The sequence below is a fragment of the Indicator indicator genome, chromosome 5, assembly GCF_027791375.1.
Source record: "Indicator indicator isolate 239-I01 chromosome 5, UM_Iind_1.1, whole genome shotgun sequence".
Taxonomy (NCBI): Eukaryota; Metazoa; Chordata; class Aves; order Piciformes; family Indicatoridae; genus Indicator; species Indicator indicator.
The window spans coordinates 14,514,173-14,540,367 of NC_072014.1; the positions used below are offsets into that span (position 1 = coordinate 14,514,173).

The window sequence follows — 26,195 nt, forward strand, 5'->3', positions numbered from 1 at the left end:
CGAGCGGCAGCGCGCCCAATGGGAGGGCGCGGGGGGCGGGGCGGACGGCAGGAGCACTATTGTTGATGAGGCGCACGGAGGCTGCGGAGGTAGCGCGCGTCGCTCTGGGCAGCGTACGGCCGCGAAGAGGGGACGTGGCCGCTGCCGCCTGAGGCGTTGGACCTCTGCGAGGATCTGCCTGTGCCTCCCGCTTTTCCCTTGCTTCCCCGTCACGGACGGCCTTCAGCGACGGACAATGTCCCACCAGCGCGTGAGGCGCAACGGCTCCCCGATCCCGGCCACCTCCTTGGGGGGAGGAGGCGCGGCGGCGGCAGGTGGCGGAATGGGAGCGGGCAGCCGCCTCCAGCCCATGCGGGCCACGGTGCCCTTCCAGCTCAAGCAGCAGCAGCAGCAGCAACATGGCAGTCCCACGAGGAGCGGCGGTGGCAGCGTGAGCGCTCCGGGCGGGAGTCTGCCACGCGCGGTGCCCGCCTCGCGCAGCATTAGCCCCACACGTGCGGCACCCACCGGCGGAGGCAACGGCGGGCGCGGCGGCTCCGCCATGGCCACGCAGACGCCGGGGGGAGGGGGAAGCAGCGCCGCCGCTTCAGCGGCCTCCGCCGCCTCCTCGCGGGACAGCCCCACGCGTGCTGGCGGGCCGCGGGGAAGTCCTCCGCGGCCTCACCACTTACCACCCCCTCCTCCCCCGCCGCCGCTGGCCTGCGGGCTCTCACCCTGCTCTTCTCCGGTGTCTCCGCTGCCGGAGGGCAGCGCTACAGCGTCTGGTAGAGTCCGGCACCGGCGGCAGTCGCCGGAGCAAGGCAGGAGCTCCCCGGAGAGGAAGAGCCCCAGCTCCCCTGTCTGCAAAGGTGAGCGCTCCTGTGCTGTCACCCTGTCCCCGCAGCGCACCTGCTGCCCGCCTGCCCGCCCGTTGCTGCCGGGGATTGCGCGCGGCGGCCGTTACCAGAGAGGACGGGGAGGCTCGCGGTCAGAGCGTTACCTGGGTCGCCGAGGGGTGGCTGTGCCCAGCAGCAAAGGATAGCTCCCGGGCGGCTGGGCCAGGTGGCTTGGTGTGACCGAGTTTCGGGCAGTGCTTTGCGGGTTGGTAGGGTTGGGATCAGAAGTGCCTTTCGCCGGTGATGGGCTTTCGGGCGCCCCGTAATCCTGAGGAGAGAGTTAGGGACAGAGGCTATGCCCACTCTTGTCTCTGAGCCCTCTTTGACTGGTGGCAGCACTTGAAGGCTTTCTGTGTGGGGAAGAGCTTACGGCTTTTGTTGCTGCTCTGTTGCTCCTGGCTTGTAGAAGAGGGACAGAGAAAACCAATCATGCCACATGAGGAATTATAGCCACTCCTTGTAGCACTTCTGCAAGTAGTGCCAAAGGTTTGCAGATGAGAGACGGTCAGTGGTGTAGGAGATCTAATTAAAATACTCAGTACAAGTTTACGATGAATTTGGTGTTCGGGGGCTGTTGTGAAGCCTTCACATCTCTTTCTCTGCATCTCGTGCCAAATGGTATGTAGTTTTAATGTGTGTCTGTGGGATTAAAAAACTAACTAGTATTATAGACATTGTATATAGATGTAGGACAAAAAGTATTCAATATGCATCTTAGTAATTACTTTCATCATGAACTCTGCAGAAGGATTTGTGAACTTGAAAGTGATGACAAGCGCAACAGCCAAGATAGTTGCTTGGCTAAAAGTGTGAGATCAGCATACATTTTGTCACAAACTGCCTTTTAACGTTTGTTAATAGTTAAAACATGCTTGGAGGGATACCTGAAACTTGAGCGATATGTGGCATCTGTTTGAAGGTAACAAATATGAAACCCTTTTTCTTACTGGGATAAAAGTTTACTCAAAATGCATGATTTCGTGTTAATGACCTCAAATCTCGGAAGAAGCCTGTGACTTTTGAAATACCATGGAATTGCATGTGGTAGTCTAAACAATGAAGTTGATTAATATGTGGAACTGTATATGCAGAACACAGTTCCCTTGTACGATTCTGCTTCTTCTAAGGTTACTCTGTTGTTCTAAAATAATGATTATAACCAGACTACCATGGGTTTTTTTCTTAATTTTTTTTTTATATTCTGGCTCTTGGGAATGCTGCTGCCAAATTAGAAAGTTGTGACTAATTGGCATGGTGCTAATGCCTATGTGACTTAATTTTTATTTTCTTTTTTATTCAGACGTTACTTCAAGATTGTCATATGTCTACTTGCTTGCAGTGCCACAAAAGCATTTAGGGTCTGAATTGGATTTTCTGCTTTCCTCATAAAAGTAATGTGGAGATCTTTAAGGTTATATTCAGAGGTTTTGATTTGTGGACTCTCTGTTCTTCATTTGAGATTCTTGTTAATCAGTAATCTGAAAGACTTAATACACATCACAAAATCTATTTTCTCCCTGTGAACTTTATATAAACTCTTGCTCAAGGTGCCCATGTCAGACTACTTAGGGTGGAAAAATTGCACTGTCTTCAGATCATTGCCTAGTAGCCTCTTGAAACCATGCTCGCTTCTTTACTGGATCTAAGATTGTCATGTGGAAAGAAACAAGTCATTTGGTCACTCTACTGTGTTAAGATTGCTCCACTTCCTCTTTACAAGATGTGTGAAAATAGAATAGTGTCCATTTAATTGCCTATATGTGTTTAACTTTCTCAATAGTAGTTGTATTGGACCAAATTGCAAAATAAACCTGTTTAATATTGCTTAGCATTAGTATTGTGTAGTCCAGTGCTTGTTAGAGACTGAATTAACATCAGTTTGTAATTCATCTAGATGAGAAAGTTTGGTGGTAGCTGAGAACGTAGAAGTGGAACTTTATTTTCTCTAATGAGGATACAGTTGTGAAGACATGAAGACCACTTCAGGGTATCAGTCAGAATCCACTGCAGAATAGATTGGGTTTTCCTGTTTTGTGTTTTTGGTTGATGGTGGCTTTTGTTCATTCCTACAGCTGTAGCCATTTATTTGTTTATTTTTTTAAAGATAAAATGAATCTTGAGGTTAGACAAATGATAGCTTCTTCTGAACTTCACTACTGACTCTAATTGTATGCATTAGCCTTCATAGTTTGGGGATTTTCTAGGAAGCAGTCAAACATCTTTGAATGCAGTTTTCATCAAACTGCATAACATCTGAACACCCCAACTTGGGAATTTACAAATGTGACTTGATATCTTGTGGGTTTTTTTGTTTGTTTGTTTTTGGTAGTGGATTTTTTTGTGTGTGCGATTTTTATTTTTTTTCCTCCTGTTTTCTGAACTGACTTGCAAATAAATGTTGGAAATACTTAACTGATTTTTTTGTGAATGATGGGATAATTACAGTCTGAGGATTCTATGCAGTTTCTAAATTTCTGTGCTTTTCTTGCTGCTTCCCTCCTAAATATGACCTAAGATCCTAGATCTTCCTACTACCCGGTCTTCATCTTTCATTTTCCCTCCCTGCTGTCTTTAGCACTTAGTTCACAGACTTCAGCTTCCACTTGTATGTTAAGGTGCTCTGTCCTTCCCATCGCTGTATGGCCTAATTTCTACACTGTGAGGTCTGTCCTGCAGTCTCCAGTTCTGGTTTAGTTTTCACATATGCCTTGTTACCTGTCTGCAAACAACACCTGTTAGAAGGTGTTTTGACCTACTAGTAGGTTGTTGCAAAATGATATGGAGAAGTGTATGCTTTACCTTTGTTGTTACTTTTATCTTGGTTTATCTACTGAGTAAAGATCAAGTGTGATCTTGGTATTTGTGTTCTTATATAAAACACATAATCTTGGAACAGTTAATTCCAAAAATGTTATAATGCAGTAGGCTGTGTAAATAAGACAGTCAAGACCAAAGCTATAGCAGTTGTCAGCTGAAAGGCTCAGTAAACTTGAGGTTGAGAGACATTTCTCTACTGGATGATGAAATTTCTAGTGTGTTCCCATTGACTGTATTGCATGATTAGACTCACTCTGAAAGTTAAGGAGAAAAATCAGTTAATCTGAAACTGCATTGGGCTTTAATTGTTTAGAATAGTCCATGCAAGAGTAATATTAAAGCCTACTTGTGTGAAAGGAAATGATGAAAATTGCTGTAACAATATTTTGGGAAGTCTTAAACACTTCAGATGTGAACCCTTCTTTGCACTAAGGAGAAGGAATGGAACTCTATTACATTAATTTTCACTATAGAATTTATTTTTATTATTTGGTGAGTGCCAATAATAGCTGCACAGCTGTCAAATTAATTACCAAGGTTTTGCAGTAGTTATAAAAGACATGACTGTATGATAAGAGAGTACAGAAGGCTCTGTACTGTTAAATGCCAACTTTGCTTACCTAAGCTGTTTAACAAATGGTACACATAAAGAAAGTGAATTTTGCAACATCATACTTCAGGTTTCTTGTGGCTGTCTACTTGGGGGGAGGTTATTTGGATTTGAAATGTTTTCATTCACTCTAAGTAAGTTACTTGAACATCTAGAGCTTTTTGAGGTTTGGTTTTGTGAGAGGACATTAATTCAGAAATTCTTCTACAGAGGGATTGTTTTGAATTACTAGAAGCAAAAGTGTGAGTAGTTCTTTTACGTTTATGTGACAATGATAGCCAGCATTGTCTTCCAAAGGGAATATATGCGTTGTGCTGTGTGTTTGTTCTTAATAGTGTCTGACCTTATGGAATACTTGCAACAAAACATAAAAAAGTAGGTGAATTCCCTGGGATGTATTATTTGAGGTTTGGGGAGAAGACAACTAACTGTGGGAGAGATCCCATGAATGCCTTTTCTGAGGAAAAGCCTGACCAAAATGGAACAGAAAGGTCAGCTGTATGCAAGGGTGCCAGAGAAGTGCCTTCCCTTGTGGGTGTTTTTTTTGGTTTCTTCTTTTTTTTTTTTGTCCCTGAGGTATCCAAATCAAAGATGTTCTGGCACTGTAATTTCCTTTTTCAGTTGTAATTAGAGTTGTAAGACTTTTATGTTAAGACCTGTCCCCTACCTCCCAAGTCAGTGGTCTATTTCCCACCTTTCAGTTACTTATTGGTAAACATTTATTTATTTGCTTAGTTTTGCTCTTCAGTCACATTGTTAGGCTGCCTTAGCTTAAGTTGCCTTCAGAGGTGCCTGATTTCACTATTGCAAAAAAGTGTGTGATACTGGTTTACATGTAGCAGCTGCTGTGGGTCAGTTGTACTGCAATGACTTGTGAAGACATGGTAACTTGCTTGTTTTTCTTCCCCACATTGTAGACTGTTGATTTGTGTTGTGTATGTTCTGTTTGTTTTGTTCGATTATTTTGCTTTGTTTGAAACCAGACTGCAAAAAGACTTGGTTTCTAAATATACTTAGAGCAGTGGTGATGGATAGGAGAGTTGATCTTAATCACAAATATTGGTTTAAAGAGATAATCAGGACTGTTAAAACAGATCTAATATTTAAGAAGCGTCTATTTGATGAAGCAGGTCCATTGTTTTTCATCAGACACAGCTGTTGTAACTGTTCTCTCTATGGAGGCAGATCTCTTGTTATGTAGGTCACATCAAGGAAAAACAGCAGCTGAAGGCTTGCTTCAAGTACTGCAGAGGAAAGTGCAATGAAAACCTTGTATACGTTCCCACTGAAATGTTGCGAAATGGCAAGAGGAGTAGTGTAGTAGACTTTGACATTTTGCAGGAGACATGTTGCAAAGGTGGAAAAGTAAGTAAAAACACATCCAAATGTCTTTACCCCATCTAAATGAAAGTAATTTGAAAACAGAAAATCAACAGCAGAATCTGAAAACAGAATTCCTTGAAGGAATTTTTAAATTACAGGAGAGTATTTGTGCATTGTGCCTTGCAATGAGCAGCTTCCCTTTGACTTAAATAGTAGACAGGCTCTTCAGTTTTCTCTCCGTTTATCCAGCAAAATACTATAGACTTGTTTTGTGGGGGAGGGGAGAGGATAATAGTTTCTGCTGCTTCAGTTTTGAAGCTGACTACTGCAGTGGCTTTGGAGATGATGTGACTGACTACATGCGCTTCCTGATTTTTAATTTTTTTTTTCTTTTTCCCTATCTTTTCTGTTCCCCCTTGGTAGAGAAGCTTCTTCAACAGGGAGAATAATAATTCAGAAGAAAAACAAATAGGGAGAGCATGGCAGCTATTCCTGAGACAAGTAACATGTTTGATTTAAGTTTCGAAGCAAGTGTGATTTTTAAGGAATGATGCATTGCATTATCATGCCACATTTCCCCATGGTATGGACTAAAGAAATAGTTTTGAAATCTTTTGATACAAACAGACCCTTTGGTGTGCTATATGGTAATGGAAGTAGTCAGAGAATTTCTTGGATTGTTTTATGTCTTAAGCATATGGGAAATACAAAACTGGGCTTTGCCGCTACTCCCTGATAGCAGATCTGCTGTGAGCTCAGTCATAAGATGTTACCGTTTTTGGTACTAGCAGAACTAATAATACAGGTGAGATTTCTGGACTGCATTATGGGAATGTAGCTGATTATCGTGTTAATAATTACTACCTTGTAGTTGAATTGAAATATTTAGTATGCTTGCCTGTGTACATTTCTATTGCAAAATTTGCATAAGCATATTTAGTATAGAGTGTCCTTAGCCTTACATTTGGAAAACTGGTGTTCTAAAAGACTAAGATCTTGCCCACACTACTGAAATCTGTACTTAACAAGTTTTATTAATATTTATGTATCTTCAGTAGATTGAAGCTGTTTAGAAATTGAATTCTGGACTTCTGATGTCAGTGTTTTTATTTTATCAGGCACTAATCAGACATGACTTCTTCTGACTATAAGTGAATTTATGTAAAATATTAATTGCTGTGTTATTTATACTTACAATGTGGAATTCATCCTAAGGCACAGTCAAGAAGGACAGATGGCTTGAGTTTTTCCAGTGCTCTTAAAAAGCTTCCATCTGATCTCTGTATCTTTTTTGCTATGTTCTAGCCATTTATTTTAGGCCTTTGTATTCATTGTAAATAAGATTGATACACAATGATTTCAGATATAATGCTTTACAGAGTAGATGAATTGATAGAAAGCTTGCATCATTGTGAGCTTGCATTTTATATCTAGAATAGCTAGTAACAAATAACGTATGAGCATATGTGTTTCTGAACCCTCAGTCTTTACTACTTGTGAGTCTCTTTACCAGATCTCAATTACTATTTTGAGGAACCTTTCTTTACAATATTTATACTTATTAGATGGCAGCATAGTCATAGGAAAGTGCATAGGAAAGGGTTAGAGAGCTCCTATACCATCTGAAGACACACAAATCCATGGGGCCTGATGGGATGCATCCACGAGTGCTGAAAGAGCTGGCTGATACGGTTGCTGAACCTCTTTCCATCATCTTTGAAAAGTCATGGAGAACAGGAGAGGTGCCTTATGACTGGAGAAAAGCAAAGGAGAAACTTCTTTACAGTGAGGGTGAGAGAGCCCCAGAACAGGCTCCCCAGGGGGCTTGTGGAGTCTCCTTCTCTAGAGACTTTCAAAACCCACCTGGATGCGTTCCTGTGCGGACTATCCTAAGTGATCCTGCTTTGACAGGGGGGTTGGACCTGATGATCTCTTGAGGTCCCTTCCAACCTCTGATATACTGTGATACTGTGAAATGTCACTCTAGTCTTCAAAAGAGGCAAGAAGGAGGACCCAGGCAGCTACAGACCGGTTAGCCTCACCTCCATCCCCAGAAAGATGATGGAGCAGCTCATCCTGGAGGTCATCTCTAACCACATGGAAGACAAGAAGGTTATCAGGAGTGGCCAACATGGATTTACCAAGGGGAAATCTTGTCTAACTAACCTGATAGCCTTCTATGAAGTTCTGACCAAGTGGGTAGATGAGGGAAGAGCAGTGGATGTCATATATCTTGACTTCAGTAAAGCTTTTGACACTGTCTCCCATAACATCCTCATAGAAAAGCTCAAGAGATGTGGCATAGATGGCTGGTCAGTGAGGTGAATTGAAAACTGGCTCCACAACAGAGTTCACAGGGTTGTCATCCATGGCACAGAGTCAACTTGGAGGCCTGTGGCAAGTGGTGTCCCCCAGGGATCGGTCCTGGGTCCAGTTTTGTTCAATATCTTTATCAACGACCTGGATGAGGGCATTGAGAGTACCCTCAGCAAGTTCTCTGATGATACAAAACTGGGAGGGCTGGCTGACACCCCCTCAGGCTGTGCAGCCATCCAACGTGACCTGGACAGGCTGGAGAGCTGGGTGCAGGCAAACCTCATGAAGTTTAATAAGGACAAATGCAGGATCCTACATCTGGGGAGAAATAGCAAACGGCACCACTACAGCTGGTGAAAGCAGCTCCATGGAGAAAGACCTTGGAGTGCTGGTGGGCAGCAAGTTCTGCATGGAACAACAATGTGCTCTTGTGGTCAAGAGAGTCAATGGGATCCTGGGATGTATCAAGAAAGGTGTGTCCAGCAGGTCGAGGGAAGTTTTACCTCTCTACTCTGCCCTGGTGAGACCACATCTGGAATACTGTGTCCAGTTTTGGGCTCCCCAGTTCAAGAGAGACAGAGACCTGCTAGAGAGAATCCAATGGAGAGCCACGAGAATGATGAGGGGACTTGAGCATCTCCCCTATGAAGAGAGACTGAGATTCCTGGGGCAATTTAGTCTTGAGAAGAGAAGACTGAGAGGGGATCTGATCAATGTCTATAAATGTGTGAGGGGTGGGTATCAGGAGGAGGGGGCCAGGCTCTTTTCAGGAACAATGGTTTCAAACTAGAACATAAAAGATTTCACCTCAACCTGAGGAGAAACTTCTTTACAGTGAGGGTGATGGAGCCCTGGAACAGGCTCCCTTGGGTGGTTGTGGAGTCTCCTTCTCTGGAGACTTTCAAAACCCACCATCTGGATGCGTTCCTGTGTGGACTATCCTAAGTGATCCTGCTCTGGCAGGGGGGTTGGACTTGATCATCTCTTGAGGTCCCTTCCAACCTCTGATATACTGTGATAGTCTTCTGCCAGTTTAAGGCTATGACAGATGCAACTTTTTGTTCTTAACTATATTGTTCTTTCTTATGTTACTTTCTGCGCTTGTTATATTTAGCCTCTTCCAGTAAGGGTTCCTGTTAGTATCTAAATTATTATATAGAACCATAGAATGGTAAGGAGTTGAAAGGAACCTCTGGCGATCATTTAGACCAGCCCCCCCCTGCTTAAAGTAGGTTCACCTAGATCAGGTTGCACGGGAATTCATCCAGGTGTGTTTTGGAAATGTTTAGAGGAGACTCTAGAACCTCTCAGAGCAGCCTGTTCAGAGCTCTGTTACCCTCAAAAGTAAAGAAGTTTTTCCTTACATCTAGGTAGAACTTCCTGTGTTACAGTTTATGCCCATTTTCCAGCCTGTCCAGGTCTTGCTGAATGGCAGCACAACTTTCTGGTATATCAGCCACTCCTCCCACTTCTGTATCGTCAGCAGACTTGCTGAGAGTACATTCCATTCCTTCATTCAGGTCATTTATGAAGACACCACTATTTAGTCCTCCAATCAGATTCTGCACTGCTCATCACAACCCTCTCAACTCTGTTGTTCATCCAGTTCTCAATCCGCTTCACTGTTCACTTGTCAAACTCAGGCTTCCTAAGCTTACCTATGAGGATGCCATGGGAGGCAGTGTCAAAAGCCTTGGTGAAGTCAAAGCTGACAACTTCCACAGCCCTCCCCTTACCAACCCAGCTGGTCACACCATCATAGAAGGGTATCACATTGGTCAAGCATGATAACCTTCTTTTTCTCCATGTGCTTAGCGATTACCTCCAAGAATGAGCTGTTGCAACATCTTTCAAGGGGGGGAGGTGAGGCTGACTGGCCTGTAGTTTCCTATGTCCTCCTCCTCGCTCATTTTCAGGCTTGGAGTAACATTGACTTTTCTCCGGTCCTTGGGCACCTCTCCTCCCATGACCTTCAAAGCTGAAGAGTAGCTTAGCAATAACCCTGGCCATCTTCCTCAGCATTTATAAGTGCATCCCACTTGGGCTTATGGATTTGTGGGTGTCCAGCTTGCCTGGATGATCTCCAATCCAGTCCTTCTTGACTAAGGGAGAGTCTTCTTACCTCCAGGGACTGGGGTTCCTGATGGTGGGTCTTAACAGCAAAGAAGTAACTCCATTTTCTTTTGTGCCCTCTTTTCACCGGGGCATGCACTTCATTCAGCAATGGGCTCACGTTTTCCCTAGCCTTCCTTTTCTTACTGATATACTTCTTGTTGTCTTTCACATCCTTTGACACATTTAATTGTAAGAGGGTCTTAGCTTTCCTTGTTGCATTCCACATACTGTACTGATGGTATTGATGTGATTACTGAAAATGAGGTGTTGCAAAAGGTACAGTGTCAGGCAGACATCAATGTAGTTACCGAGTAGCAGGGAAGGGAGGAGATGTCTTGATTATCTTGTAAAATGTAAATCATTAGCTTATCGGTGTTGACTTTTGGATCTAATTCTTCATGAATCTGGCATACATCATATCCTGAATGGTTAATAAAACACATTGATATATGGTGTTCTTTGAATTAAAGTAGATGAAGGGTAAAGGGGTAGTGGGACAAAGTAAACTCAACATTAAATTGGGAAAGTTGAGTATGTATTTTCTTTGTTAGCCTTTTTGTATGAGGAAACTTAGCTATTTTTATTTCTTCAAAGCCTTCATCATTTCAGAATCCAATGACTTACAACTTTGAGGTATTAAGTGGTGGTGTGTGAGTACCAGTGCAACATTTGTGACATAAGCATGTTTTAAGGAAACTGTAAAAGCATATTTCGTTGCTTATTAAAACTGTACAGAGCCTGGAAAAGCAAACTTAATTCCTGTATTTAAAATATCTTCTTGTATACTTAAGAACATAGTAGCTTTGGTTAAATATGATTTATTATAGGCAATTAAAATAATTAAGCTCTCTGTCTTGCTTTCTTCCTAATCAAGTATTTTTATTCTAGCTGACAAATCAAGACCACCTTCATCAAGCCCTTCCAGTATTATTCGCCGGACTTCCTCACTGGATACACTTGCTGCTCCATACCTTGCCGGACAGTGGCCTCGTGACAGTCACGGACAAGCTGCTCCATGTATGAGAGACAAAGCCACTCAGGTAGGGCAGGTTTTTGTAATTGCAGTATTTAAATGTGAGGACAGGATTTAAATAGAGGAAGCTTTTCCCTTGAAAACATTTGCTTTTACTTTCTTACTTATGAGTTTGTAGTCACTTCAAAATTGCAGGAATCTTACCTTTGCTATTATGTATGTCAATTATTTGCATTCTTTTCTAAGAAATGTCTGTGAACTGTAGTATCTGTTAAGAGCTCCTCTTTCTTGTCTCAGAAAACCTCTAGTGTATTGCACATATGTTTTCTTGTTCTTACAGTGTGCAGTACACTAGATCACACTGGTGTTAAGTATTATTTAGTTTAAATTTATGCAAGTTTAAATTTATGCAAGAGAACTTAGGACTCTTTATATGTATGTCTGTCTTAAAACTGAATTTAAAAAAACTTGTGTAGTGCCTGTGTAAAAGTTATTGTGGCCTTTGTCATGCTATGTTCTTTGTCCTCTGATTGTGAAAGGTCTTTAATACTCACCTGGGATATGTGCACCAACTATACAATCATATACGTTGAAGAGCTTCATTGTTGAACCATGAATGATGTTCAAATTTTGCTCAACTAGGAAATATTAAAAAAGTGAATGATTTGCCAATAAACTTCATCAACTTGACAAAGTTTCACAAACCTTTATTAGTTCAATCCTATGCCACATGGAAAGACAGAATCAACAAACAGTTGAATTAAATTGGTGTTACAAGAGTTATGTGCTTATGTCAGTTGTGCTATTATTCCCCTTACAGGGGCCTGTTGTTAAATGGCATCCAACTTTATACAGAAGTTGGTCAAGATGGATTTTTCTGTAAAATATTCTAGTGTTTCATCTCACCTTATGCAGCTGCAGTGTTTCAATGGATTACTCTAACTTGTAAAGTGGAAGAGCCATATCAGGTTTTAAATCCGTTTTCCTAGAGCATTATTTCAGCAATATGTCTCTTTCAATTCCAATAGCATAAGCAAAATGTGGTTGGAAGAGAAACCGACAGCATATGGAACATAACTGAGTTTGAGCCTGTCTTTGGTTTGGTAACAATAACAAAAATGTGGCCATGTTTCAGCATACTTTCTACTCGAATTGTGTAGGATGCTGAGCAGACAATGTCTGCAGCATTGATTGTTACTATATATATGTATGCTGTTTGTATTGTACAGCCTTCTCAAGACCCACAACACTTGTAGAAAAGGACCACAGTTCAAAGACTCAGTCAGTTGAAGTGTAAGGTATTTTTTAGGGGAATATGCTTGTGTGGATACGATGGAAATAGAAACTGGTGAAGAAAGGAGAGCTGGTAAACAAGCTTTTGGTGCAGGGAAATGAATTAGAAAAATCTTTAGAAGTTGGGGTGAAAAAGATAAAACATATTAAGAGAAAGAGAATATTGATATACAAGAAATTGCTATTCATGCTTAGCTGTTAGAAGGCATAATTGAAGGGCAGAACTAAACCAGTGTTTGGTGCCTTAGCCATTTATTTTGATATTTGAGTTCTTATGATACTTTTTTCAAAATAATTATATTTCTGTGTTTATTGGGTTTGGCTGAGCTGGAATGAATTCTCCTCAAAGCATCCTTCTAGTGCTGTGTTTTGCAGCAGTAGTTGATAACACACCAGTTTTTTGGCTACTGTTGAGTAAGTATCTAAGGCTGTGTGTTTGCAACGTTTCCCTGCCCCAAGAGTATGCTGAGGGATGGGCAAGATCTTGGGAGGGGACGTGGCTGAGCCAGCTGACTCAGACTGGCAAAAGGGGTATTCCATGCCATATGACTTCAGCTCAGATATAAGAATGAAGTGAAATAAGGAAGTGGGGGGATTCGTCCACAGTGTCTATCTGCCTAAGGAACCACCAAGTTTAGAGAGCCCTGCTTCCTTAGACTGATGATTGTTCTTTCTGATGGGAAGTAGACACTAACATCTCTCTCTCTCTCTCTCTCTCTCTCTCTCTCTGCTTTCACTTCCGCACAGTCTATTGCTTTTGCTTATTACTGTTATTAATTACTTCTATCTTGTTAGTGGCTTTTGTTATATTTTTCCCATCTCCCATTTAAGAAGGGGAAGGAAAGAACGGCTTTGGTGGGCATTTGGCTCCTAGGCCAGGACCAGACCACCCCACTATGCTACTGCCAAAGTATTTGATATATTCAGTGGATTTCTGTTACCTTAGTTTTGGTTTTAACTGGGTCATAGTTGGGCTTTTGTAATACATGTGTTTTCCTCTTTGCCTGGCTTATGTTTTATTTTGTCTTTTGCTTCCAATTATGACACATCAAGCAGCTATGGTAGTGAGGCTTTCAGATGTGAGGGGAAACATTCACAAAGATTAATAAAAAAGACTGTAAAGGATATTGGATATTACTGCAGAATGAATATATGTAGTGGTGATTGACATCAGTATAGCGCTGAGGGAAATAGAATGACATATTTGCACTTGCTAATTTAAAATTTATCAAATGAGTAGAAAACTTTGGGATACAGACACACGTCCAAACCTTGCGTTGATATGACACTGATGAGACATGGTTGCTTATCATAGAATCAGTCAGGGTTGGAAGGGACCACAAGGATCATCTAGTTCCAACCCCCCTGCCATGGGCAGGGATACCTCACACTAGATCAGGCTGGCCAGAGCTTCAGAGCTTTTAATCTTTTAAGCTAGACTGAATTATGTACATGCAGAATATTTGTTGATTAAGTGTATTATTGAGTGTCCTAGGGTCTGGCTTGAATTGAAAGCTGCAAATGCTGGTTTTAAGTGCTGCTGAAACAGCTGTTTGTAACCTGGTGTGTGTTTTCTCTTTGAATCAAACCAGTTTGGATTTGTCTGCGGTTGTTTGAACTGTCAAAATACAAGTTAAAATGAGACATTTGCTCTGTATTTGTGTACTTACTAAAGAACTATTAAGTTCAACTGCAAGGTTTTTGTCTGTTAGACTTTTTCTTAAGTGTTCTACATTCTGTGATAAATTTAGCCTTAAACTCATTTGTCTTTGTAGTTCTAGAACAGGGAAAAGCATGGGAGTGGTACCAGCTAATAAGAAAGTAGTCATCCTTCATGAATCTAGAGAAATAGAAATCTTTTGTCTACTGCCTATTGGTCCTGTGTTTCTTGAAAAGAAGAATATAAGAAAAATACAGGGAATAGGTAGGAGAAGACTTGCTAAAATAGCAAGCTTTCTGGACATGATTAGGTGGGAATACAAGGTGTACATGAAGCTTGCCACTAGGTTTTGTTACCTTAATTACAGTTTGTCTTAATGATGCTTTGAATTTCTCAGAACTCGTTCACTACAGTATATTTGCAAGTTTCTTTATTAAATGTTGATGTAAATGCTGGTTTAGTGAAAGTAACTTAGTGTTATCTGTGTTGCTTTTTGCTTAGCCAGAGATAATTTGAGGCATTAATAAATTAATTCCCTGCTTTGCAGTACTTGAGGTGTTTATATGCCTCGCCTTCCTTTTTCTCGTTTTTCTGAACAAGAATTTTGAAGCTGTACTGGTGCAGGTTTTCACAGGGGTTACAACAAGTTACCCTTGATAATGTGTCAGAAATAACAAGTTCAGCATCTCTGCAGGAGACTCAGCAGAGATTCAGCAGTCATACTGGTTCTCCAGAGCTCTATCGCAGTTTGTGGTGCATCTGGCTGTTAATATTGCATTGTGCAAAATAATTTGTGAGACAAAGTAGCACATTCCTATATTAGAGTAGATCTGAAAGTGCATTTGTTTATTTTTTGTTTGGGTTTTTTTTGGTGTGTCTGTGGGTTTTATTTGGTTTCTTTTTTTAAAGTTACATAGTTTCTCTCCACTCTTTCATATTTTACTTATCAGAAGCACTCCTAAGAAGTGACTACTTTTCACTCGCAGTTCTGAATATAGTGAATCCTAACACTGTTCTCTCTTCTAATTGATCTCAAAATATTCTGCCAGAAAGTAGGAAGTAGTTGCTTTTTAATTCTGCAATCCTTTTGATGCAGACAGAAAGTGCCTGGGCTGAAGAATATTTAGAAAAGAAGAAAAGCTCGCACAAACGTTCATCGTCATGGGGCAGCAATGAGCAGCTCAAGGAGGTCAGAAATGTTTTGGATTAAATCTTTTATTGGTATGCACTGTTACCCTGGGTTTTCAGGAAGGCAGGAACGTTGTACTGCTTTATTTTATTATACAGATGGTAGGTTTGGTAAAAAATAAGAAATTGAAGTTCATTTGATATTAATTTCATATAACAATGAAGGACTATTAAAATTTTTAGTCTAAATATGTGGCAAAGAAAATGTCAAATGCAAGGGACCTTCATCATCAGAGGAGGAAATACAGCAGTGACCAAACTACTTTCAAGCTTTATTTCAGATTCTTTCATTAAACCTTCAGAGATATCTCCTGGGCTTCTGCTGATGAGATAGCTAACATGTTAGGTTTGCAAGAACTTGCATGTGATTTATTGCTGGCAATAATTGTGAATATCGTGAGAATTTTAATGGAGTGATGGAATAAATTGATGAAATTGTGTGTGTACATGAATATATCTTGTGAAATCTAATGTGAATTTTTCCTTTTTTAGATTGCAAAATTGCGTCAGCAGTTGCAGAGAAGCAAACACAGCAGTAGGCATCATCGCGATAAAGACAGACATTCTCCGTTTCATGGTAACCACGTAGCCGTTAACCACAGCCAGGTAAGGCTGTGCGGGTTTTGGATGTAGTAGGTAGCTAACGGTCTTTTTAACTCCTTTCAGGGTTGTGATTTGCCTTAAAGGGAACTTAGAAATAGCATACAGCTAAATATGTTGTAGCTATAGGTGAATTCTATGAAATAGGTCAATTTCAATTTTGGTACTTGTCTGGATTAGCTTTGAACTCCTTCTTTCTGGGAATTTCAGATAGTTAGATCCTTCCTTAAAGCAAGACTCTTAAAGTGCATTCTGCAGATTCTACAAAATGGTGACCGATAAGTTGAATATAAGACCATAAATTATCTTTTTTGTTACACATTGCTGCAACAATTATGAATTTGCATGTCGAATAGGGCATAGAGCAAACTGGTGGTAGAATGATACCCTCAAATAAGTCATAGTTCTTGGTGATTACATTTCGTCTCTCAACAATAGCACTTCTCTAATCCTATGATAAACTGATTGAAAGAGCTTACCTGACAAAAAGCCATTCAATGGGATTTTTATGTACCCTGTTAAGTGTTTATACTCTTGATGGCTTCATTCAGCCTTTGTCGGATTTTTTTCTCTGTCATTTATCATGCTCTGAATATTCTATTTTAGTTTTATCTCAAGAATGTTTAAAAAGGTAATATTTAAGTTCAGTTGATGGTGGGAAAAAATTACAGGCCTTTAGACTCATTTTTTTTTTAAGTCTGTTTTGCTTGAGTAACTTTAAGAAAAGCAATAGGGAAGTTTGGTTATTTTTTCAGAAGAAAACCTTTTTTTCCTCTACTGATAATCTTATGAAAATATTTTTGTGACATGCATACATTTTTTTTAACAGTTACAAAAAGAACAAATACCTCACAATTGTTTTGCAAGTCAATGTAATTGAAAAGAACTGTTCTATGGATTGAGAAAGTATTTCAGCTGTGAAGCTTGTCTGTAAATGATCTTATTCCAAATTATTCCTGAAATGCAATTAGCATTGTTCTGAAAACTATTTCTGATAAGTTTCCTTTCTGTTGTTCCATCCTTCTGGGAATAGTATAGGCCAGGGGGAAGCTGTTGTGACACCAGCATGAGTCCTACTCCACAGGTACTTAGACATTCTGAACAAAGGATGAAATTAAAAAATAGGAGGGAGAACTACACATGCACTCTTTAGGAATTCTTCAAGCAATTTAAATCTTGAGACAAACTGTATCTTCTTCCTCTTCTGTATAGCAGAAGAACAGTTTGAATTTGTGCAAATTCCTGCATTTTGATCTGCTTTAGTGAAGTACAAATGCAATGTAGCATGCTGCTAATCTTTGATGACTGTAGCTCAAGTGTGGTGGTTTGAAATTGTCTTTTTTAATTTTTCTTCTCAAAGTTCAAGCAGAGAAAGCAAAAAAGTGTAAATAAGTCACTATTGGGTGTAAGAAAGCAAAATAATGATTGTTCTAAATACTTCCATTGGATAGATAGAAATGTTTAAGAACCACTACTCAAAACAAAGTAGGGGCAGTCGGGACAACTTGCTGGGCTGTCTGGCTGCTGCTGCTTCTCTTCTGGCCAGAGATAGCATGCTGACCTTGGCGAGCTAAGTTAACAGCCTCTTTGCTTTTAACTGCTTTCTGCCAGGGGGATCTTGGGGGGGAGGCCCCTTGGGAGGTCCCCTCAGTGGAAGCAAAAGGAGCTTGGTTGTGCATTTATGTTGATTGTATATATTTGTAGATGTTGTGAATTGTGTATATTTGTACATATTCATTGCATTTCATCATAGATTGTAGATTTGCTTGTAAATACAGCTTTCATTTGCTTTCCAGACTGAGCTAGCCTGGTTATTGTCGGTGTGGGGGGATTTCAGCTCACACTGATACACTCAAGTCAGAACGGTCCAAACTAATGAAGTAAAAATGAACCAAATAAATGGCACCATTATTTTCTAGGGGTTTTGGAGTATGTTTATGAAAATTGGTAACAAAAAGGCAAATCAAAATAGTTGAAGATATTTTATCCAAATTTCTAGAACTTGTTTGAAGATTTGTTTTGTACCTATGAGCAGCTGAGGCATTTCAGGGGGGAAAAAAAAGAAGTACACTGGGGAACTTCTGGTGTAGGTCCTTTGGTACACTGGAGATTTACACCCAGTGTAACAAATTTAGCTAGATATTCTACAAAACTGTAGGATTTTGAATGCTAATCTGTTGCTATTTTAACATACCTAATCTTAGTGGTTTCTAATTTTTTAAATGAACAGTGATGCTACTACTCTGAAAAATATTTCCCCCCCTCAAATTATGTAATTAAGTATATACTTCTTTTTGGCATCGTAATTACTTTATGCTTATGAAATTTTGCTTCTTATATGAAGGTCTTTTGTAATCTGCCAAATTTTAGAGTTGCACAACAGATAATTAGTTTTTGGCTTGTGAAACAGACTGAAAAATAGAAAGAGAGACAAAGCGTCTTTTCCAGCATTGTATTACAAGACAAACCATTGTTTTTCTTGGTAAATTTTGTGCCAGCTGTGTTGAGCTACTTTTGAAGGGGGGAAGTTGCAGAAGTCTTCAAAAAGAGAAGTCTAAGGCTTAGATTAATGACATTTAGAGTGAAAAATCTAACTGTAAGCATCTGGGGCAAAGTTCCTAGGCTTTATCATTCCTTTCTAGGGAACTGCGAAACTAGAATTTCTGGCAAGCAGCTCAGTTCCTTCAGGATTTGTTGGAAGGACTGTGTAGAAACATTTGCAGTCAGTGATTAGAGTATTCAGAAGTTTGGGGTTTTTTACATTCCCATCTTGAAGGAAACTTGCATATGTTGACTGTAGAAGGTTGTATGAAGATTTCTGAGCTCAAGGAGTAGGATTCTTGACAAGACTGAGAAAATGTGTTAGGAGATTGCCTCAGTAGGCCCTTCACAGAGAGACCTGGTGATCTGTTTTAGTGTCTTGCTCTTCTAGGTAAAACAGAAGCAATTTCAGGGGATTTATTTCCTCTTTTCTTCCCTCATAATAAACACTTAAGCTTTGCCACAGTTCTTGAGTTGTACCAATATTTTTACAGTGGTTCTTACCAACCAAGCCTCCAGCCAATGTTCAGTTTTTCTTCTTTCTTCTTTGATTTTTGTTTGAAGGAAAAAAACACACAGTATCGAATAAGCGTGTTAACTATTCCTGTTTGTCTACGCAGGATAGGAGTTAAGAATCAGGAAATGCTTGGTGAGGAACTGTCACATCCTTGATGCTGACATTCTTTTCCAGGGCAGTTACATACTTTTTTTGGTATTGCTTTTTCATGATGCCAGAAATGTTCCATTCTGCCTCTCTTTACAAGAAGAGGGGTTTGCAGACAAGTCATAGTCTTTTCAGGTGACCTTGGGTGCTTCTGAGAACGTTGAAATTTTAATTAATTGCAAGTAGTAAGTCAGTAAACAGTAGTCAAACCAATGGTATCTTCCTTTATTCTCAATGCTAATGTAATGGAAAAAATGGAATTAAGGCAGGGTAGCTTTCTCATACTTTTTTTTGCTCTTTTCCAGTGGTTTCTGTTTTCTTTTTTTCAACTTCAGGCAATATGTTTGAAAGTCTTTCCAAGTTCGGTCATTACGTCAACAAAAACTAAACATTCTTATAAACAGAGTCACAAGCATTTCTTGAACAGAAGCTTTTGTAGTCCTTGTGCAAGTCTCTTTTTTTTATAGCTATCCTAATGTTTCAGTAAAGCAAAACCAATAATAGTTCTTAAGTTTTGCTGACTGAGATATTTCTGATTCTGAGAATAAGTATGCATTATGATCTGCACTTAGAATTGCTACCTTAATTTTTCTAGGGTAATTTTTCTGCCAGACAAATTTCACATGTTTTTTGAGAATTTTGTCTGTGAAGTCACAATGCTTTGGTACCTGTCTATGCACAGTCTTGCTACGTAGAGTAGGGGAAGAATTAACTGACCAAAAATAACCAAAACACAAAACTAAACCGACAAACAAAAAAACCAAACCCCCAAACAAAAACACCCCTCCCCAACCAACAAAATCAATCAAACAAAAACCCATGCAAACAAACACACAAAAAACAAACAAACAAATCACAAACTGTTTTGAAGACCAGCCAGCTTAGAATGCTACCATAATTCTATCAGCAGAAAAGATGTTTTCAGACATGGCACACTAGGTGATAGAGTTTAAAAGTTTTACAGAGGCACAGAGATTCTACTGTGACTTCAACTGTCATGATGTTCTTTGAATTGAACTAGATGTTTGCAGGAAGGATTCTGTTATGTGTAGTAGTGCCCTGCATAATCACCAACAGGATGTATTGCAGTTAAGGGGCAGAATCTTCTAATCATTCTGATAGCGTGATTTTTTTTTTTTTTTTTTAACAGCAGGAAGGGTGCTAATGGAGAGGATGGGAAATTTCAAGAAATTGTGATGTACCAAAAGGGGCTTTAGAAAAATTAAGTAACCTGTTTTCTGAGAATGGAGTTTCCATGCATACTTTGAAACACTGGATTTTTTTTTTAAGTGTTCTTCCTGAAGCATTTGGGATTTTATTCTTTCTGTGGAAGTCTTCCTGAAGTCTTCCTGGTGGAGTTGCCATCGCTGGAGACGTTCAAGAGGAGACTGGATGGGGCACTTGGTGCCATGGTCTAGTTGATTGCTTAGGGCTGGGTGATAGGTTGGACTGGATGATCTTGGAGGTCTCTTCCAACCTGGTTGATTCTATGAATTGTTTTGTCAATCTTTATTCTGGCTTAATTAATATAGTCGCTATGTTGGTTGCCATTTGTAGCATAGTGCAGTTTTGCATTTGTGGAATAGTTTTCCTTCAGCATGTGTCATGCTACTGCAGGTGATCACAGACTTTCACTAAAATATAATTTAAATTAAATTGCAAGCAGTAAATCCAACAGTGAAGGAGGTGAAATTGTGGTACAGATTGCTTCAGAAGGAATGTGAGTACATTTTAAAGGCTTCAAAATTATTTTAGATACAAATATTTACTGTTAATTTCTTCACTTGTAAAGCAAAATCGAGCTTTTCCTGCTAGAACTAATTTGAAACAATGTTCAGGATGTCTGTGTCTTCATGTAAGGCATTCTTTTTAACACAATCACTGTAGTTTCACGTAAATCCTTGATATTGAGGTGTAGATGTGTTCTATTTAAAGATTCACTGCTGAGCAGAAATAGTAACTGAGTTTTGTAAGTCTACATTGCTTTCTCATTGTCTGATTCTTCAGGCTCCAATCCCAAAGAGTGCCCTTGTTCCTGTGATACCCATTACTAAATCAACAGGATCACGATTCCGAAACAGCGTAGAAGGACTGAATCAGGAGATCGAGATAATAATTAAAGAGACAGGAGACAAAGAGGAACAGCTCGTTGTATGTATCTGCCCAACATGATTGCTTTCTTTTAGTAATTTTGGTTTTGCTTTGAGATTTTTAAGTCATAAGTTTATTTTGTATAGTTTTTTGAAATTAAATTTGGAATTAATTTTGGAAAGCAAGAAGAAGGAGAGTTAAAGCTTGCATTTGAACCTTTTCCTCTGATTACTCTGATGTAATCAGTTGTACAATAAGAAATCTCAGTAAAACAGGAGAAAAGACAAAGAAGTTTATTTGAGAGTTTTCATGGTAACTACTACTCTTTGCCCATGTTGAACTGTCCCCATCCCAAATGAAGCATAATGTGTTCATTTTTACCCTTGATTTTACTTTTAGATATTTTTGGAGGTACATTTAGTAATGAAGTATCAGAAATACAGACCCTGAAGAGGATTAAGGGGCCTGGAATATCTTTGATATGAGGAAAGGCTGAGAGAGATGGAACTGTTAAGCCCTGAGAGGAGAAAGCTGAGGGGAATTTTATCAATATGCATAAATACCTGATGTGCAGGAATGAAGAGGAGATAGTTGGACTCTTAGTACTGTCCACTGACAGGGCTAAAGGTAGTGACTTATAAAAACATAAAATTCATTCTGAATGCAAGAAGAAACACCTTTTTTTTTTTTTCCTCTCTCCCTCTCTGTCTCTTTTATTTTATTTTTTTTATCTGTACATGTGCTCAAAACCAGAGCAAGTTACCTAAAGAGGTCATGGAAACACTTGTTTGTGGAGATAGTCAAACCTTGACTGAGGCACAAACCTGCACATAACTGCCCTCGCAGACTGCAGGGTTGTTGGACTTGATGGTCTCAGGAGGTGCCATTCCAACCTCAGCAATTCTCTGATCTTGTTAAATCTTGACAATTGTTGTCCTTTGTTTCGAAACCTGACTTTTTTTTTTTAATTTGAAGTTTGTGTAACGTACTAGATTTTCTGCTTAAAACAGTTTTGTGAAACTACCGAGCTCCCTCAGCGTTACTGGATATAAAGAAACTGCTAACCAGACAAGAGCAACTATCTGATACCTTTTGTTTTTTAATAGCCTCAGGATATTCCAGATGGGCACCGTGCACCACCTCCATTGGCTCAGCGTAGCAGTAGTACTCGCAGTATTGATACTCAAACACCTGGTGGAGCAGACAGGGGTAGTAACAACAGCAGCCGCTCCCAGTCAGTATCTCCAGCCTCATTTCTTACCGTCTCTTATGAAGGCAGTGAAGAAAGTCCATGTTCTACGGATGACCTTCTTGCTGATTCCAGAGATAAAGGTACTATGTAACTAAAAGTTTAGCAATGCAAAACTTTTAACTTGTTGCCATGTGCATAAACAGGCAGTAAAAGAGGGAGTTGGAGAAATTGTAGAACTTTTTTTTTCCTTTAAGCAATCTTGTTTTTATTTTCTAAATTGCTCCCAATACTTTTTTTTGCACACATACCTGGTGCACTGTAATTGAAGCTGGATAGATGTGACTATTTTTTCTTTAGATATAATAGATTCATCAAGTGCTGTAGGCAAGTTGAAAAAGCAAGAGTTTACAGGAAAATGGGCTAGTCCAGTTGCTTGTATTGGGTATTTGTATGATTTTGGACAAACGGGGCAGCCATGCAGCATTTCATACATGCACCTGTAAAAGTTCAACTGTTTGGGGTTTTTTTAATTACTTTTTTTCCCCAGAAATCCTCTGAGATATACTTGTAGAATTTTATAGTTCAATATAGTTCAACCCATTCTGTTTTCTAAGGTAGATGGCTTCTGCTCATTTCTCTTGGCTAGATGGTGATGCCTCCATAGATGGAGGTTTGCATTTACAACCTGAAGGTGGCCAGGAATGAACGGAGATTGCAGATCATGCTGAAAATGGTGTAAAGAGAAACAGAAGGGAGCAAAGGGATTGGGATAAGAAAGCTTATTTGCAAATGAAGACTTGGATGTGAATTAATGTTTTTTAATTTTATGACATTGGCAATTAAATAAGTTTTCATTTGAGGGGCACTTAAGGATAGATATTGGTGGGTTTTTTGTAGTGTGACATATTTAAGTAATGAGACACTCTGTTCCTGCAGAGAATGGGAATAATTCTCCTTTGCCAAAATATGCTACCTCACCAAAACCCAACAACAGCTACGTATTCAAGCGTGAACCTCCAGAAGGTTGTGAGAAGGTGAAAGTCTTTGAGGAAAGCTTGTAAGTTGATCTTTACTCATAAGAAATAACATTCAACATTTGGAGTTGCCCATGAGTTTATTGATATTTTTTAAGTATTTGTGTGTGTGAGAGATTAAAATTGTTAGTCCAGCTGCTAAAACTACACTTACTGCCTCATCTCTGTTGTTTTGTGTGACTGTATACTGGTATATATATACATATTTTATTGCTGGGATTTTGTTTTAAAATCAAAAATCTTGAAAGACTTTTTGTTTAAAACAAGCATAACTTGAGGGGACTGTCTCTTACCTGGCAGACAGTAGGAAGTGAACTTAATCAGGTACAGAGAAATGTAATAAGAAGCTTTAATGCAGATGCATCAGCTAATAATACATGGCACAGCTTGACAGGCACATGCCGTAGTCTAGACTCTGAAGACAATATTCTTTTTAGCTGCTTCTTTGTGTGAAACTTTCAATGACAGAAGAGTGAATTTGACACGGAGTATTTGATGATTTTAGTTTTTCTGAAAAAGCCAACTTTTATCACAGAATCTCAGAATACATCTGGTTGGAAGAGACCTCAAAGATCATCCAGTCCAGCCCTCAACCCAGCACTGAGGGGTTAACACTAAACCATGTCCCTAAGCACCAGGTCCATATGTTGCTTAAACATGTCCAGGGATGGGACTGCACCACTGCCCTGGGCATACCATCACAATGTTTGATAACACTTCCAGTGAAGAAATATTTACTAACATCCAGCCTAAACCTCCCCTGGTGCAGCTTGAAACCATTTTCGCCGGTCTTGTTGCTTGACACCAAGGAGAAGAGGGTGGCCCCCTCCTCACTCCAACCTCCCTTCAAGTGGTTATAGAGAGTGATGAGGTCTCCCCTCAGCCTCCTCTCCTCAGTGGAGTTTTTATACCCTAATGTCACTTGGATGCAAGAATCTTCACCTATAGTTAAAAATTTCATCACAAAAAGAGTATATTTTGGTTATAATTATCCTATGCCTATATTACCTCAACAATGCCGTCTAAGTAGTAATTAAAAATAGATAGCAACCTTTATGTATTTCCCATCTCTGCTTTCTGCAAATGAATTTTGAGAAGTCTCTGTGGCCTCTGTATAGTAAGGTGGAAAGGGTTACAGTAACTTCAGTTACCTATCTCTATTTTAGAATGTAAGATATGTTGCCAACAGATTTGATAGTCTTCACTTGCTCCGGGAACATATTCTGTTGTGGTTTGACTTAAATTTGCATTTCTTCTTGGATGCCCTTACTGTATAGCTGTAGGACTGTTCTGCTGTAGAGTGAAGCAGCCCTTTTCAGAAGTTTTTACCTAGCTATGAAAATTCTTAGACACTGCAATCTCAAGCAAAAAAAATCCTCTTGTATGTGGAATACCTGAGTGTATCTAGTTACAGCTCAGCCTTTGTTTAACAGTATTTATTTGAAGTTTACAGGATTTTCTTTTTTGGGGAAAAAAATAATAAACGAGCTGAATTTTCTGGACAATTGGAGAATCAGCTAACATGGAAACATACCCTATGTCACTAACAGAATTACTTCTCAGAGTGGAGTTACTTCCTAAAAGAGTATACCGAAAGATTGGTGTGGTTGGCCTAGTAAAGTGAAGATAGAGGTGCATACGGTTGTCTTATAGACATATGGAATAGAGGGGGATGTTACAGGCTAAAGAACAGCACTGGAAACAAGGGAAAAATGAATATAAATTTGGTTGTTATTTTCCAGCAAGGAAGAGAACAGATTCCCATAGTTTAGTCTTAAAGTAGAGTTAGACTAGGTTAGTAGATCTACAGTGCAAGGTTTGAGATAACACCTAGAAAGCATTGGTGTGCTATCCACAATTTCCCTTACAGCTCTGGCTTTAATAAAGCATGTTTCTGAGTTTGAATTATATGCCAAGATGGCAAAACTGCAAGTCAGGATCTAAACGTGTGTTCCACATTTCCTTCTCAGGTTACAGATACTTAATCATGAATGCCATTTCAGGAATACTATGTTTTACTCTTTGCATTGAGTTTTCAAGATGGGCTCACCTTTTACTGAGATTTGGGCCACGCTCAGGTGAATGTGTGAAAGGAGGCAAAAGTCTAGAAAAATGAATCCCCTCTATGATCGTGAACAGCTCTGAGATGTGTCATATTAAGAACATTGCTGTGCTAGTTTTCATTCACAAGGTTTGCTGTATAACAAGTCTGCACGGGGGACAGAACTTGTTGGGTTGTGAAAGTTTGTGAAGAATGCGATCAAGAATACTCCCATATTGGATATCCCAATTCATAGACAGGGTTTGTGATTTGCAGCATGAAGTTGGTGTCTTCCTTGAGTTTGGAGACAACCTGCCTTAGAATATGCTGTTTTATCTTGTGGTGTAGGTAAAAAACCAGTATAACCATTTTTGCTATTTGCCATGTGGCATGAGTGTCATTAAGACCTTAATGAGTAGCTGAAATACTTAAGGTTTCAATCTCAACTTGTTTCTGATGATGTATTCAGCACTACATACCTGCCATTGACAGAATTTGATTGTTCGATGTAATTTTAAAACTATTGTACTTTTTATTTTCTAGGCCAAAGCCATTGCACGAAATTCCAGCCTTCTACTGCCCTGACAAGAACAAAGTGAATTTCATTCCTAAAAGTGGCTCTGCTTTTTGTCTTGTCAGCATCCTCAAGCCACTTCTTCCCACACAAGATCTCACACTTAAGGGCACTACACACAGCCTGACCGTCTCCTCCAGCATGACACCCAGTTTGTTACAGCCCATTTCTATGGCCTCCTTGTCTACAAGCACAGATCAAGACAGAATCTCTCGTGGAACAAGTACAGTAATACCACAGACCTCGCTACTGCAACAGCCAGGACGTATCGAGGAAGCTGAAGGATAG

At 39.8% G+C, this 26,195-nt stretch overlaps 1 protein-coding gene across 1 annotated transcript; it reads left to right on the forward strand.

The window, feature by feature from the left end:
* Positions 1–235: 235 nt before the first annotated feature.
* Positions 236–26,195, forward strand: FAM117B (family with sequence similarity 117 member B). Its single transcript, XM_054381283.1, has 8 exons — positions 236–848; positions 10,945–11,096; positions 15,079–15,171; positions 15,663–15,776; positions 20,983–21,126; positions 22,173–22,398; positions 23,195–23,315; positions 25,877–26,195. The coding sequence occupies exons 1-8, from the start codon at positions 236–238 to the stop codon at positions 26,193–26,195; spliced, it is 1,782 nt and encodes a 593-aa protein (XP_054237258.1).

Coding starts and splice junctions, on each gene's coding strand:
- FAM117B (XM_054381283.1), top strand. CDS start 236: ATGTCCCACCAGCGCGTGAGGCGCAACGGCTCCCCGATCCCGGCCACC. Junction 11,097..15,078: donor TGAGAGACAAAGCCACTCAG/GTAGGGCAGGTT, acceptor CTTTTGATGCAG/ACAGAAAGTGCCTGGGCTGA. Junction 15,172..15,662: donor GCAATGAGCAGCTCAAGGAG/GTCAGAAATGTT, acceptor TTCCTTTTTTAG/ATTGCAAAATTGCGTCAGCA.